This window comes from Neolamprologus brichardi, chromosome 15, assembly GCF_056152115.1.
Source record: "Neolamprologus brichardi isolate AB-2024 chromosome 15, ASM5615211v1, whole genome shotgun sequence".
Lineage (NCBI taxonomy): Eukaryota > Metazoa > Chordata > Actinopteri > Cichliformes > Cichlidae > Neolamprologus > Neolamprologus brichardi.
Window position 1 is genome coordinate 3,287,586 of NC_142118.1, and position 15,683 is coordinate 3,303,268.

Sequence of the window (15,683 nt, forward strand, 5' to 3'; positions counted from 1 at the left end):
TTGTTATGATCATCATGTTTTCCTATTATCACTTCTTTTAACCATGATAGTTGTTTAGTGTACATCTGACACATACCACAAACTAAATAAATAAAAGTATTTGTATTCTTTGTGTAACAGTTTTTTTTTCTTATGGCAACAATAACTTTGAAAAAGAAAGCACACAAAAACATCAACCAGTATCAAGGACTGCTTTTACTTTCACCGTCAGTACAAAAATCTATTTCAGAAGAGTGAATACAAACAATCATTTTGAATTCTGCCTTTGACTTTGTGTCAGTGGACATCAGCACGTCGAAATTCAAGAACAACATGCTTGATAGGTGCTCGTCTTGTTGATGGACACTGGAGTTGTACGACTAGCTTATTGTTAAGAGTTGAAAGCTTTGGCACTGCAGCACTGACCCTGCTGGTGAGAAAAGGCATAAAGAGAACAGCAGAGTGAGAAAGTAATATCTTTAGGATTGTACTTTTCTGTAGCTGCCATTTAAATCTGTTCCAAATAACTGTCGCTCACTATTATTTCTGCTGACACCAGTATTTACTGAATACGTCTTTAGTTACTGTCCCTGAAATACTATCAGATCCTGTCATCTTTGTGTCAGTAGTCCATGCTGTGTAGCTGACTCTTCCTGTCGGGTTTCCCCTGCAGGCCTGCAGAAAGCAGTGGAAGGTTCAGGTCTGTCACGCGGCGCTGCAGAGACGAGCGCAACTGAATTGAGTTCCTCTTGGCTCCATTGATCCCTCCTGCTACTCTCTCTCCTCGTGCTGCGGACAGCTCTTTCCTCCTTCCCCTCTCCTGCCTGAGGTTCTTGAAGACCAGAGTATGTTGTCTTTGTGAGGGGAAAGCAGGAGGTTTAGACCCATTCACGAGGAGTCTCGGGGGCCCGGGTCGGGTCAGCCCTGCCCATGTCATCTTCCTTCCCCGCCCATCTTTAAGCGCCACGTTGTTGAGGAGTGGAAGGGGGGAAGAGGGCGATGTCTGTGACGCCTCAACAGAACCCAAGTGGCCTCTGTCTGAGGAGTGTGTGGTGCGCGTGTCAGTGTCCAGGAGCGTCCTGGGAGACGTGCCGTTCTTCTCGGACGAATAAAACGTCTGCAGCTTCTCCAGTCGCTCATTGATGCTCAGGTGATGAGAATCTTCCTGGCGTCGGGCGCCTTTGAAGCAGTCTGACCCGGGGTCTGCAGCACCGTCTGACTGAGTAGTCCTGAGCAGGTGCGTATTTCGGACTGGTCTCGACGTGCTACTATCTCTGATTGGCTCCGCAGGTAAGGGAACTTGGCAAGGGGCGGAGTCACAGAGTTGAGATGTGGAGTTTTTAGGAGGAGAAAGGTGGACGAGTTCCCTGTCTCCAAAAACAGTCACTAGAATACAACGAGATAAAAGTATAGTATAGTTGACATTGTATTATACTGTCACTGCATGCAGCATTTGTATTTAATGCCCTCCTCACCTTCTGCAAACAGTGTCTCTCTGGCATCTAAGGGCTCCTCATCAGTAGGCCTCTCCTCTGCAGACAGAGGTGCAGGGGAAGGAGAGGGGAGATGAGGGGGTGAGGACAGAGAGGCAGAGTGAGGAAGCTGGGGTAGAGAAGGAGAAGGTGACCGATTCTCGTCACCCTCTCTGTGCAGGTGCTCAGTCCTCTTTCTGCTGCTCTTAAATTCACTCGCCTGTTGGTTCCTCAGAGGTTTGCTCAGCTGCTTCAAGCTTTTTTCATTGGTTGGTTCATTCTGAAGGGTGATCAGTGATTGGTTGTCAGGATGATGAAAGAGGAATATAAAACCAACAATACATGTATGATACTAAAACACATTACCTGACACTAGTTTGTGCCACAATGTTGCCTTAAACACTAAAACAAATTAAAGCCAATGCAAAAAGCATTGCATTATTTAGGACACTTTGATTGACAGGTGGTTGCTGCCCGGTTTCAACTCTGCAGTTTTTGATTTTTGATTTTGATTGTACGCGTGTTGTTTGTGCCTTTCTGGAGTTTTTAGTGCAATTATGCAACGGATATATATTTTGACCTGCTGTGTTCGTGTAGAGCCAATCGTTGAAGAAGTCTGTACAAAAGTTGTTCCTGTTTTGGCTTCCCTTCATTGGCTTCCTGTTAAATCCAGAACTCAATTCAAAATCCTGCTCCTCACATACAAAGTCTTAAATAATCAGGCCCCATCTTATCTTAATGACCTTGTAGCACCATATCACCCTATTAGAGCACTTCGCTCTCCCTCTGCAGGCCTACTTGTTGTTCCTAGAGTACTTAAAAGTAGAATGGGAGGGAGAGCCTTCAGTTTTCAGGCCCCTCTTCTGTGGAACCAGCTTCCAGTTTGGATTCGGGAGACAGACACTATCTCTACTTTCAAGATTAGGCTTCAAACTTTCCTTTTTGCTAAAGCATATAGTTAGGGCTGGACCAGGTGACCCTGAATCCTCCCTTAGTTATGCTGCAATAGACGTAGGCTGCCGGGGGATTCCCATGATGCATTGAGTTTTTGCTTTCCAGTCACCTTTCTCACTCACTATGTGTTAACAGACCTCTCTGCATTGAATCATATCTGTTATTAATCTCTGTCTCTCTTCCACAGCATGTCTTTATCCTGTCTTCCTTCTCTCACCCCAACCAATCACAGCAGATGGCCCCGCCCCTCCCTGAGCCTGGTTCTGCCGGAGGTTTCTTCCTGTTAAAAGGGAGTTTTTCCTTCCCACTGTCGCCAAAGTGCTTGCTCATAGGGGGTCATATGATTGTTGGGTTTTTCTCTGTATCATGAAGCGCTTTGAGGCGACTTTTGTTGTGATTTGGCGCTATATAAATAAAATTGAATTGAATTGAATATATAATTCGACTTGCTGTGTCCGTGTAGAGCCAATTGTAGAAGAAGTCTGTACAAAAGAGATGGTGAGAGAAAGGCTGCATTTTGTGTTTTAAGTAGCAACAATTAGCAGCTGTTTGTGTCTGTGTGGTTTACAGAAGCAGCTTGTTAAACAAGCTTGTTGGTGTTAGCAGATATGCTAGCATGTGATCCTCTAATGCTAATTCTAGACTTTAGTACGGGTCCACAAACCAGCTGGTAATGTTATATACAGTCTATGTGACTCAAATGAATGAGATGCATGGTCAGTTTTTCTGTGTGGGCTGTTTTTGACTTATATGTTCCTTTATTCTGTACTGTAAGCACACATGAGTGGCCCGAATTCAGTTTATCACTTAAAATGGATCAAAACTTTATCTGAATGTTGATTGAACCAATATGTCAGGGAGAGTAATAATAGTAGTGAGATGGGCGACCTCAGCATTACCTGTTGTGGAGTCTGGGATTCACTGTTATTCCTCTCTTTCCATGTATTCTTGCTGGGAAGACTCCAGTCGTTATTCTCTAGCTTCTGACAAATTAATCATTGTTGATGCCAAACCATGAATATATCACTTGCACTGATGGTTTTTTGTGTTTCATATTTTCAGGCCTTTGTGTGTATATCTGTGTGTTATAACGGGAATACCTTGCTGGCTTTGGCTCCTCTCTGGCTCCTGTTGAGCCGGCTGAGCAGCAGGTGATAGGAGGCCGTGAGGGCCGAGGGTCGGTTGGTTGTGACCACGTGTATGATTTCAGAGAGGGAATATCCCAGTGTCTCTGTCATGTATTCTAGCACGGTCGAGTTGAGATCCTCTGGAGACAACCTGGAAAACAAGAGAAAGCTTTGGAAAAGGCTCACAAATGAGAAATAGAAGGAAGAAGAAGTTTCTCTAACAGGCCTGTGTGGCAAAGAAAGACTTGGAGCTGAAGGATTTTTGGAGCAGGGCTGCAACGGCTCTTGCTCACAGACTGTGGCATCATTCCTGCGGATTTCGGAAAACGCATTATTTCCAGCAGGAGCCATACATGATTGCATTTCCATTCTGCGTAAAGTGATAAAAGCTTTTTAGTTGTGCTATAATACACAAAGCTGTTACACTGCAGACCACAAAAATGTTCATTTTGTTCTCAGACACGCAGTGATTTCCCTCTTGGTTCTTTTACCCACACTGTAATGTTTGCTGCAGAACCCTGAGGAGAGGCTTTGTGTCCTCCTTTCTCTCATGGAACAGATGCACATTCTTATGTTACAATATAATAATGGTATAAATCATTTCAATTGTTACAAGAAGGGTGCCACTTTTTGCAAACACATTACCATTGTCTTTTGTGTATATTGATGAATTGGATGTGCACCATATGCGTTAATGTGTGTTTGTACCTGTTTTTATGAGAGAGAGTGTGCAGAGCTTTTTTGGAATAGCCCTCATTTATCCATCTCTCCTCCATGGCAGCTCTAACACTGGGCCTCTTTGCTGGGTCGGGCTCCAGGAGAGACAACACAAATGACACGGCACCTGCAAAGATGAATCTTTTTAAAACAGGCGATTGGTTGAGTTTAAATTCTTATTGCCCATTTTCAGAAAGCCGAAGAAATTTACAAGCATTTTCTAACTTCCCATTAATGCATCAGACAGACGGACGGACGGACGGACGGATGGATGGATAGATGGATGGATAGATGGATAGATAGATGGATGGATGGATGGATGATAGATGGATAGATGGATGGATGGATGGATGGATGGATAGATGGATAGATGGATGGATGGATAGATGGATGGATAGATGGATAGATGGATAGATGGATGGATGGATGGATGGATAGATGGATGATGGATGGATAGATGGATAGATAGATGGATGGATGGATGATAGATGGATAGATGGATGGATGGATAGATGGATGGATAGATGGATGATAGATGGATGGATGGATGGATGGATAGATGGATGGATGGATGGATAGATGGATAGATGGATGGATAGATGGATGGATGGATAGATGGATGATGGATGGATAGATGGATGGATAGATGGATGGATTTGTCCAGTATATCCACTCTCCTTACTCTGAAAATGTCCAGTAGATCAATCGTTCAAGATATGACAGCAGGTCTGCCACGTGATTCCATTCAAGTCAAGGTTACATTTAGTGGATCAATGAACTGAACTAAAAGACCTGTTAAAGGAAGGTCATGGGTAGATTCTCGTGAAGGAGGTGATAACTGTTAAAATGTCCTTTTTTCTGCTTTGTGGTCAAGAGAAAAGAGCAGCATTAGACATGGTAAATGGCCTGTATTTGTATAGCGCTTTACTAGTCCCTAAGGACCCCAAAGCGCTTTACACAACCAGTCATCCACCCATTCACACACTGGCAAGCTACATTGTAGCCACAGCCACCCTGGGGCAAGCTACATTGTAGCCACAGCCACCCTGGGGTGCACTGACAGAGGCGAGGCTGCCGGACACTGGCGCAACCGGGCCGTCTGACCACCACCAGTAGGCAATGGGTGAAGTGTCTTGCCCAAGGACACAACGACCGAGACTGTCCAAGCCGGGGCTCGAACCGGCAGCCTTCCGATTACAAGACAAACTCCCAACTCTTGAGCCACGATCGCCCCATAGAAATAGACATAGAAATGAGAGGACCTGTGTAGCCAGTGTGCATCAGCTGGTCGTTAATCACAGGCAGGATTGTGGTTACTGTTTGATAAACATCTCATCACAGATGAGCCCAGGGCCGAGAACCATCTTTTCCACTGCTGTTGCAACCTTATAAGTGATACATACTTAGAGTACTGACGACTTAATTGGCTCGCTCTTTGTGACTTGTGAAACTGTATCAGACAGCGAGGAGAGAGGCAGGGTTTCCCTTCAGGAGAACAAATTCAGCCTGTCAGCCTGTGACAGAGAGCTGTTCTGTGGCAGCCAAGCATGGATGATAGTTTGAGTCCAGATGGGGATTCCAGATACGTTTCACAGTGTAAAAGAGCATATGGGTTGAAGCGGGATGGCTGCCACATTCAAAGACACATCAGCCAAGACTGCTCTGTTCACTTTACTGCTATCAGTTCGCTTTTGGTTCAGAGCCAGAGCGCCTGTCTCAGCCAGGGACAACTCAATTTGTTTGTAACAGATCAAACGATTGATGAATTTTAATCAGTGAGCCTGTCGAATCGTCATTCCTCCAGACAACAAACACATAAACGGGCAAACTGGTATGAAATGAAAGAAAAAAATATATACTTAAGATGAAAGTAGAGAAGTCTAGAAAGAAAATCCTAGAAAGCAAAGATATATAATTTAAAGGATATCACAGAAACAAGCGAGACAAGCAAATAAGCTAAGTAACGAGCCAGTCTTTACGAAATCATGAAGTTCATGAATTACCATGGCTGAAGAGAAAAAGAATCGGTATCGTGCATAATTTAAAAACTCTAGAAGCACACAGCCCCATTAGGAGGCAGAATAAAGTCTAAAAGTTAATGTGAGTGTCTCAGATGCCCGCCCATGGCAGCGGTACAGCCACTAATCTGATCTTGTCACAGTTTCAGAGCTTCGGAGCTGTGCTGGTTTTCCCCACAGTAACAGGAGCTATGTTTGTTTGCGGTGACATGGCGCCATGACTGAGCGTAATGACGGGACTATGTGTAAGAGAGAGACCAAAATAAAGTAGAGAGAAACAGGACACTGAGGCTGCTGTGGACTTGGCAGAGGACAAGTGGTAGAGGTAAGCAGTTTGTAAAACGTTTCTTTCCTCCGATTTATTATGCTACGACACGTCTAAAGGCAAAGACACGACTTCCATAAAGGTTTAATAAGCATCGTCATGTAGACTTGTTTTTATATTGGTTTCAGAATGAATAAACACTTTCAGCTACGTCAGCTCATAATATAATCTGGCATTTCTTTGGTATGTCTAAGTCTACTCACTTATTCTCATTTGCTTCATTCACCAAGACTCAACTTCAGAGATACACTTAACCCAATAATCGTGGCAGAGGTTCACCAATCTGCAAAAAACTGTGTCTGCAAATTGGGAAACAGTTTCAAAACAATTTCACTGGAAACTGTGAAGATTTTGAATTCCTCATACATGTCATCATCAAAAGATTCAGCAAATCTGGAGGAATCTCTGTGCGCAAGGGGCAAGTCTGAAAATTAGTCCTGGATGGCTGTGATCTTTGGGCTTCTCAGGTGCATTAAAGATGGGATTGAATCTATCTTGGACATCAATGCACGGGCTCATCAACACTTCCGGAAATCAAGTTTGTTAACACAGTTCACCGTGCCATCCATAAATGCAGGTAAAATCTCTATCATGCAAAGATTTAGAATGGACAAAGACAAAGTGGAAACCTGTTGAAACTTGAAATTCTTTTTTGGAAATCATGGACAGCGCACACCTTAGTGCAATGAGTAAAGGAGTCATCTAGCTTGTTAGAAAGAAGAAAGAAAGTGTACTTTATTGATCCCCGTGGGGAAATTTCTCTCTACATTTAACCCATTCACTCAGTGAAGCAGTGGGCAGCCATTGGGCGCCCGGGGAGCAGTGTGTAGGGACGGTACCTTGCTCAGGGGTACCTCAGGGTAGCTGTTCAGGGGAATCGAACCCCCGACCTTCCGGTCATGGGGCCACCACTCTACCTACTGAGCTACTCTGATAATATGGATGTCAATCAATGCCTCTGGGATTGGGCGTGATCAATGCTGACAGATATATATGCAGGTTTAAGAGCATCCAGATGACATTGTTTTCACGAAAAAAAACTTGCATATTTCAGCCAGACAACACTAAACTACATACTGCATCTATGCCAACAACATGGCTTCGTAGTAAGAGCCCGGGCGCTGAACTGACCTGTCTGCAATCCAGGTGAGAATATTTAGCACATTATGAAATCTAAAATATGGCAAAGAAGACCCAGGACTGCTCAGAGCCTACAATCCTAGTCCAAGTCCAACAGCAGCTCTCCTCCGTTCCCAGACATTTATGTAGTTAAAAGACGAGGGGGTGCTAACCAGCGGTAAACGTAACCCCGTCCCATTTTTTTCTGTCCTATTGTGAATAAAGTTTTGGTTTATGAGTTAAATACGGTAATGATAGAAGCTTTGTTTCGGTCACTCTGATAGGTACCTTTGCTGATGTCACCGGGGATGCTGCTGATCTCCCCGTTGACCATCTTCTGGTGCAGCTGTTTGATGTTGAACGGCTCAACAGTGAAGGGCAGAGTTCCTGTCAGCATTGCAAACATGCTCACGCCTCTGTAGGTACACACAACGGGAAAATGTGAGGAGGCGGTCGACACGTTTACATGAAAAATACTGAGAAAATCATTACATAATCTGTTACAACACTATAGAAAAATGTGTTCAATATCCAAGCAGAGAGTTTCTCTGATAGACACACTGAGACTTTCGCACTTACACGGACCACACATCCACTTTGGGTCCATACTTCCTGTGAGCGAGGAGCTCCGGGGCGGCGTAGGCTGGACTTCCGCACTGGGTGCTGAGGAGCTCCAGAGATAAAGAGTCAGTCTTGAGGGTGTTACTCAGGCCAAAGTCTGTGGGAGAAATCATCATCTTACAGCAAAGTTCTTTTCAGAAATTTTAGACAGCTAAAACAGTTTAGCGTAAATAATTGAAATCAGTATGTTAGTGACGAAACATACCCACAATCTTTATATTGTTGTGTTCATCCAGAAGGAAGTTTTCGATCTTTAAATCTCTGAAAATAGGGGAGAAGGAAAAGAAGAATCGGTTAGGTCTCAAAGGAAGAATGTGGTTCATAGTAGCATTTTTATAAGGCTCTGTCCTTAATCCTACAGGAATTTCTAGTTATTTTTCTCCACACAGTGCTGATGAGTGTTCTGCGGCAATTTACTTGACAGACATTGTGGTGGTTGCTCAGAACTCCAACACTAAGCTTTTTCTGTGTATTTATAGATGACCAGATGAGATGGGATCAGACTGGACCCACAGAAGCAAAAGGAATAACCCAAACGCTAAATTTGGGTTTGGGTAGAGCTCAAGCTTTTGGAAAAAATCCTCAAAAAGTGAGTTTTTGTCAGCATAATCTCCTCTGGTGATTATGTTTTAGAAAAGAAGCTACTCGCCCAAACTTAAAAACCTGCACTCGATTTTCAAATCAATTCACGTCACCTTTTTCTGACTTATCTCTTATTCTTTACCAAAATACCATATCTTTGTTCACCTGAAAAAGTTGCTTCATTCCCCTGAAAGTACCCCAGCCTCACCACCGACCACACTGAATGCACTAAAACTACCGAGCTAAATGAAAATCTGCGGTCAGGAGCGAGAGAGCCCCTATAAACTACAGCCTGGGAATCCGCCACACTCCTTTCATCTGCCTTCGTCTAACCAAAAATCCAGAAAACCCTGCTCACACAACCCGAGACAAGTTCAAAGAGAGGCAGAGGAGGAAAGAGAGAAAAAAAGAGCAAGAGAGAGCGAGAGCAGACATTGTCATAAAGGAGAAAATGTATGCGGTGAACCTATTGAACGTGGGTGGCAGGAGGTGCGTTTAAGTGCAAAATTTCCATTTATTTCCAGTTTAATCATCTCTGTGTGGCATTGTGGTGCAGTGTGTGTGTGCGCGTGAGCGAGCGTGTGCGTGTAGGTGAGCGCGTGGGTGTGTGTGACAGAAAGAGGTGCCATTGAAGGGTTGAGAGCGACGTCGTTGAGGGACTTCATTAGAGAGGAAGTCCATGATGTTGTGATGATGTGTGAATCATGGCGCCGGCGCAGGATGATGAGGTCATTGCCTGGTAATCACATTCCCACCTTCAGAGGAGCCAAGGTCTTAAACCAAAGCGCAGAGCTGTGCATAATGTGTGCGGCTGTTTTGCAAGTGTGTGTGTGAGAGACTATTGAGTCTCTAACACCTACACGTACTTAAATACCACTAAAATAAAACTCTCATCTCCCACACTGCGCTGTGCCCAGCACTTCCTCCTCTGTAGGCTGTTAATGTCCTGCAAACGTCTTTCTGTGTGTATATGCATGCTTTTTCAAGATGTGTGCATGAATCATAAAGCTTAGAACCATATAAACAACTTTTTGTTTTGGTTTTTTAATTCTCTCTCTGTTTTTCCACCTTTTTAAAAATAAATATCTTTGACTAATCGGCTCAACGAGAATATTTTCTTAGTAATTTTCGATTGGTAGGATTTTCTACTTGCCTATCAAACATGCTTTAGGAGATCACGTGTCAAAGGTCATCTGAGATTCAAATTTGGCACTAAATTCTAAATGTACTCAAAAGTGATCGGATCAGGTTTGGGGGTCACTGTGGCCTCACAGCTGGTTGCCCAAAAGCTTTCTTTTCTTTTCTTTCTATGATTCTGAGCTTTAGTTGGAGTCGGGCACAACACCAGGTATGAGTTAAAATGTTAAGGTGGACTTACTACAGTAATTTCCGCCCCCTTTATTTTATTGGCGGGCTCTACTAGAGTAGCTTTGCATGATTCACAGTTTAAAATAATCCATATTTATTCTATAATGGGTCTTTATACAGCCCCATCAGTTCACTGTCCACCTGACACAGGCCATTTTATCTCCTTTAAAACCAACTTTCCTCTGACTGGCTCTCCCTCATCAACAACTGTTTAACACCACTTGCAGGCAGCTGCCATCCTTAAAGTGGCTTCGGTGTGACAAGACACTGATTAAACGGTCATAAGATAGCGTCAGTCTGCTATCAGGTGACTGAGTGATTACATCCAATCTGTGATAAATCTGTGAACATTGCAAACCTGTTGCCATCTACACAGAATTTCAAATTCCAGCCAGAAACTCAGTAATCTGAAAGGGAAGTTCAGAATTTCCTCCACAAGTAGATACACAGTTGCTGCAGGACTGTGATTTAAATGCTAAATGAGGTACATGTACAGCAACCTTGCTTTTATTGGGAGTAGAGCACAGAGTAGAATACAACCAGCTGGCAACCAGATGATCTGAGTTCTCTAATGTAAAGAGCAGACAGGCAAGTTATTGGGAACATATTGGGAATTGTCTGCATTTATAAATTAGGCAACAGTTATTTGCAAACCTGTGCCAACCAGAGATGGGCAGTAACGCGTTACTTGTAACGCGTAACTGTAATCTGATTACTTTTTTCAAGTAAAGAGTAAAGTAAGGGATTACTATTGCAAAAACGGTAATTAGATTACCGTTACTTTCCCGTAGGAACGCTGCGTTACTGCGTTACTAAAACCGTGATTTTTTTTGCAAGAATGTCTCATGACAGTGACGTAAGCGAGCGCGACGTTCGTGACAACAGCTGTGTGCAGATCAACAGTGGATCATATATCGAGTGCGGGAGAGAGTATGAGCGTGCAGCGTTTAAAGCGTGGAAGTACTGACCTTACTTTGAGTTTGATTCCATAAAAAGTGACAAAAACATTAGTGTCCGTTGTGCGTGGGAAGAAAACTTCTTTTTACAGCGAAAAAAACCCTAAACTTCCGAGCAAGCACCGAGTAGCTACGACGTAATGGGAAACTCACAGAGAAACTCGCGGATTCTTCCACTGACCGCTGCACACCTGCACCAGGGTAACCCTCCGCCTACCCCACTCCTGCTTTACAGGTGAAAATAGAGCAACAGGACCGCTAGTCTTTGACTTTATTTATTTTCTGCTGTGTTTTACTTGCATCTATTTGAAACACTGAGTGTAAACACACACAAAAAAAATTATTTTATGTGCTGGAATGTGAAGAAAATAGGTTTAAATGTTAAACTAATTTATTCAAGTCAGAGAATGTTGCAGATAATTTAATTTTTGCTTGATGAATAAAGTTAAAAGATTAAAACTAACAAAACAAGTTTTATAAAGAGACTTTTGATTTCATTTTGTATGATGGATTATGCAGAAAAAGTAGAATTGGGCTGAAAGATCTATCACTTTATCACCTATTCAGGTTGTAAATCGTGTTTTTAAAAAGTAACTAAGTAATTAATTACTTTTGAAAATAAGTAATCAGTAAAGTAACGGGGGTACTTTTTTTAAGCACCTTGACCAACACTGGTGCCAACCTATCTGAGAGTGACTGCAGTCACTCCAAGTTAGACAGTTCTTTAGAGACAGGTTGCCTCCCAGTAGGTGACCTGTGCAGTCGTTGTGCGATCAACACCAGTTTGTTGTTGATGGTTGTAGAATGTGAAAACATTTTGTGCAATCATTTTCCTAATCACAGGGAGGTTCCTGTTCCATGTTTTGCATATATATTTATACAGCAGGTGACCTGGACCTACTGTGTTCACAGTCAGAGTGAGAGAAGGAGATTTTTCATTATTTTATCACCAGCTAAGCTACTGATTGTTCATCATCATCATCATTTTCATTAGTATCATCATCATTACATCATCGTTTGCTTTTTAGTATAAAGAGATTCCATTTGCAGCATGTTTAGAAGCTCTAAATAGCATCTGTTGTATTGCTTTGACATCAGTTTTACTTGGTGAGAGACTTAAAGTCGTGTGTGTGTGTGTGTGTGTGTGTGTAGTGACCTGTGCACGATGCCGTGTTTGTGCAGGTGTTCCACAGCAGAGAGGATCTGTCGGGTGTAGCGCCGCACCTCCCGCTCCTCCAGCCTCTTCCTCTCACAGATCCTGTCCATCAGGTCTCCTCCAGCACAGAGCTCCATAACCATGTAGTAACTGTTCTCAGTCTCCAGCGTCTGATGCACAGGATTATTCATATGTGGTTCACAGCAGATATAAAATAAAATAATAGAAATATGTCTCTGGATTCATGTATGTGTATTTCTGATGCTGTGCATGTTAATGGTTGATGGGTGAATATGTACTTGTTGTTGTTGTTGTGATTTTTTCATGTCTTTACCTCCAGCAGAACTACAATATGAGGGTGTCGCACCATCTGATGAATGCGAGGCTCCCTCTTCATGTTCTTCTGTACATAGGAGTCCTGCCGTGCTTTTTTTTTGTCTATCACCTTAATGGCTACCTGAGAACAGACATGCACACATGCACATTCTTTTGTTTTGTTGTTTTTGCCAGAAATCAACAGAAATTTACACAAAGACACGTTGCTTTATATAGAAAATAGATTAAAATGTTCACAGGTGACTGTAAGAAAACCTGATATTTATTATGACCAACATGTAACACTCTTAAGTTGAAATGTCAGAGGTTTATTTAAGGAAGTAGGGTGCGTACTTTTGTCACTTTTTGTGTCTGCATTTTCTCCACTCAACCAGAGGTTTGAGCCAACGGCCTATAGTCATGAACCCTTCAAAAGCTCAGGATACGGACTGCTCTGAACGCTCGAGTTTAGATTTTTGCCACTTAGTATGATGCCAGAGAGAGAACATCCTTAATATGGTGATCTCAGGAACTGTCTGTGAGCACTGCAGCTCCACCCACCTGCTGTTCAGTATAAGAAGCAGCCAAACAGAAAAGAATTGGCCTAAAGGGAGAATGAAGGGAAAGCTACACGTAGACTCAGTGTAAGATTAATAAGGATTATTGTAAACTGTGACTCATATAAAACTACTTTAATAGGGTGAAACAACAACACTGAGTTGGAAATGAGAAAAAATATTTAAATATTTGGTAACAACAGCATTTGTGCTATTTTTCCTCAGAATAACGATCGTGGCAAACAAGGACATTTTCATTTAAAATGGATTAATTAATTAAAATGAAATAAAATAACACCCTCCTCCCCAAAAATAAAAAACACAACTAAGTGAAACAATATCCTGCACTCTTTCTTTTTATAAAAAAGAAAAACTTTTGAAAGTGAACTAAAATGAAAATTTGAAAACGAAACAACCAAAATAGTCTGAAAAGACAAACAAAGTAAATATTTTATTTATTAAAAAATGATGCATCTTGGCATCTTGGACACATAGCACCGTTGGTTTAAATAGCAGTTAAGATTCTTACTGCATGCGCGAGTTTCTGTGTCATAAACATGTAAAACTTTTGGCTTCGGTCAACAAAACTTTTCCAGAGAAATCCAAAGGCCCCCTGCAGTGGATGCTTGCAGGTTTACAGTTTTCACCTTAACACAGTATCTACCTGCAGAGGGTAAACTGGGTTAAGAGGAACAACAACCCCCCAGATGAGTTTGGCCATCGCTAAGGCAACCAGGTCAGGTACATTGCCAGGGTCAGCAACTCGGTGACCGGTGAAAGTTACACTTATGGATACACACAACCACACACAAACACATGAATGAAACACGTGCACAGTCTCGCCTGCACAGTGAGTGCAGATGGATGTGGAAGACACAGAGTACTTACAAACATGCAAATTCATGTTTTTTGTTCATCTGAAAGAGCGCCGATTCTAACATCAGTCTGCACTTTTTAAAGGAACTAACGGCAGACATATTGCACAGAAACATGCATTTCAGACCTCTAAAATCTGCTGAGCAAATGTTGTCTTGTAAAACCCCTCATAGTCATCAAATAAGCAGTTATGGATGAATCTGACTGAGTTCTGTGCACATAGCAAGAATAATAACAGACTACGACGTTCTTTAAACCCAAGAGTGTATAATTATCAGTTACAAGGCACTAGTTGTAAGCATGTAATCATAATCTTGTATGTGTGTGATCTTTTTCTTTGCCAGTGTGCCACCCCACCAGTCAGTGACATGTCACTTCATGTCTGCTCTCTAATTGTCAAATTGGAGAGAAAGCACTGACCTTTTCCCCCGTGCTGATATGCAGCCCCTCCATCACTTTGGCAAATGAGCCCTTGTTGATCATTTTCCCCACCAGGTAGGATCCAACCCGTTTGGAGTGGGGGAAGCTTCGCAGCAGCTCTCTGGGGACCTTCAGGGAGGGCAGAGGCAGCCTCTGCCGGCCCAGCCCAGAGGCTTCCCACTGGGACACACCGCGCTCCCCTACGCCCCCTCCCTCGGCAACCATGTCCAGAGCAGGCTTCACCGCAGCAGCTGGCATCCCGGACAAGGCCCGGGCCCCATGTGGGCTCCCCTTTGCTCACAATCGAGTCCAAAAACAGGACAGTCCTTACAGAACGGACATGCTAACACACAAATGCACACAAACAGACACACAATGCTGGAGTTTAATCACAGCAGGCAAAAACGAAGTAAAACTCAAATCCTTAATCAGCAAGAGGCGTCTTCAAATGCAGATTTCTGCTATCCACTCTCGGGTGAGTATATCCTTTTGTTCCAGCTGTCGGATGTACGACTCCTCTTTTCTTCTTTCTTTATTTTGCCTTTTAACAAGCGCAAATGCCTCAAAGTGTCATTCAGCTGTTCACCCGGCTCCTCTCTTGTTCTCTCACTCTGCCTGTCCCTGCCCGATAGTGGATGATTAACCGTTGTGTTCTTAGGTCAGCTCCAGTGATGAGGAAGACATTCTACACCTAAATTACCCCCCCTCCTGCACCAAGGTACACACGGATACTCGCAGTTACACAGTAACCGTTTAAAACGATCTTAGTTAGCGTTCTTGATCTGCTCTTTTTCTACTTCAGTCCATTTCGGTTTCACTTCAGACACAGAAAAATTTGTGTTAACTGTACAAAAAGGTCAGGGGATTCATTGTAAGTGTTGTAAGCCTAAAGATTCATTATTAGCTGAAAATTCAGCTGATGATCCAGAATTTGTTTTAATTTGTTTCCACAAGTTCTTTCATGGATTGTAAAGATCTGGAGAAACTGTTCTGATGCTAAAAGTTAAATGAGAAGACACTCTTTGTGTGTTAACATGCTAAATACAAAGCTAGAGCCAGAATTTAGAAAGCTTTAGAAGTGCTACAAGGTAGATTAGCTAGAGCTATGCTAGCTTTTTCTC

At 42.8% G+C, this 15,683-nt stretch overlaps 1 protein-coding gene across 1 annotated transcript; it reads right to left on the reverse strand.

Annotated features, from left to right (window-relative positions):
* Positions 1-269: 269 nt before the first annotated feature.
* On the reverse strand, positions 270-14,820 carry LOC102793274 (hormonally up-regulated neu tumor-associated kinase). The gene is made up of 11 exons (XM_087852243.1): positions 14,563-14,820; positions 12,729-12,851; positions 12,395-12,564; positions 8,538-8,593; positions 8,291-8,429; positions 8,000-8,127; positions 4,241-4,376; positions 3,506-3,683; positions 3,305-3,388; positions 1,455-1,731; positions 270-1,365 (listed from the first exon to the last, which is right to left on the reverse strand). The coding sequence occupies exons 1-11, from the start codon at positions 14,818-14,820 to the stop codon at positions 602-604; spliced, it is 2,313 nt and encodes a 770-aa protein (XP_087708369.1). The 3' UTR covers positions 270-601.
* Positions 14,821-15,683: the final 863 nt, after the last annotated feature.

Coding starts and splice junctions, on each gene's coding strand:
- LOC102793274 (XM_087852243.1), bottom strand. CDS start 14,820: ATGCCAGCTGCTGCGGTGAAGCCTGCTCTGGACATGGTTGCCGAGGGA. Junction 8,594..12,394: donor AAACACGGCATCGTGCACAG/GTCACTACACAC, acceptor CCCTATTTTCAG/AGATTTAAAGATCGAAAACT. Junction 8,128..8,290: donor AAAGTGGATGTGTGGTCCGT/GTAAGTGCGAAA, acceptor GTGTACCTACAG/AGGCGTGAGCATGTTTGCAA.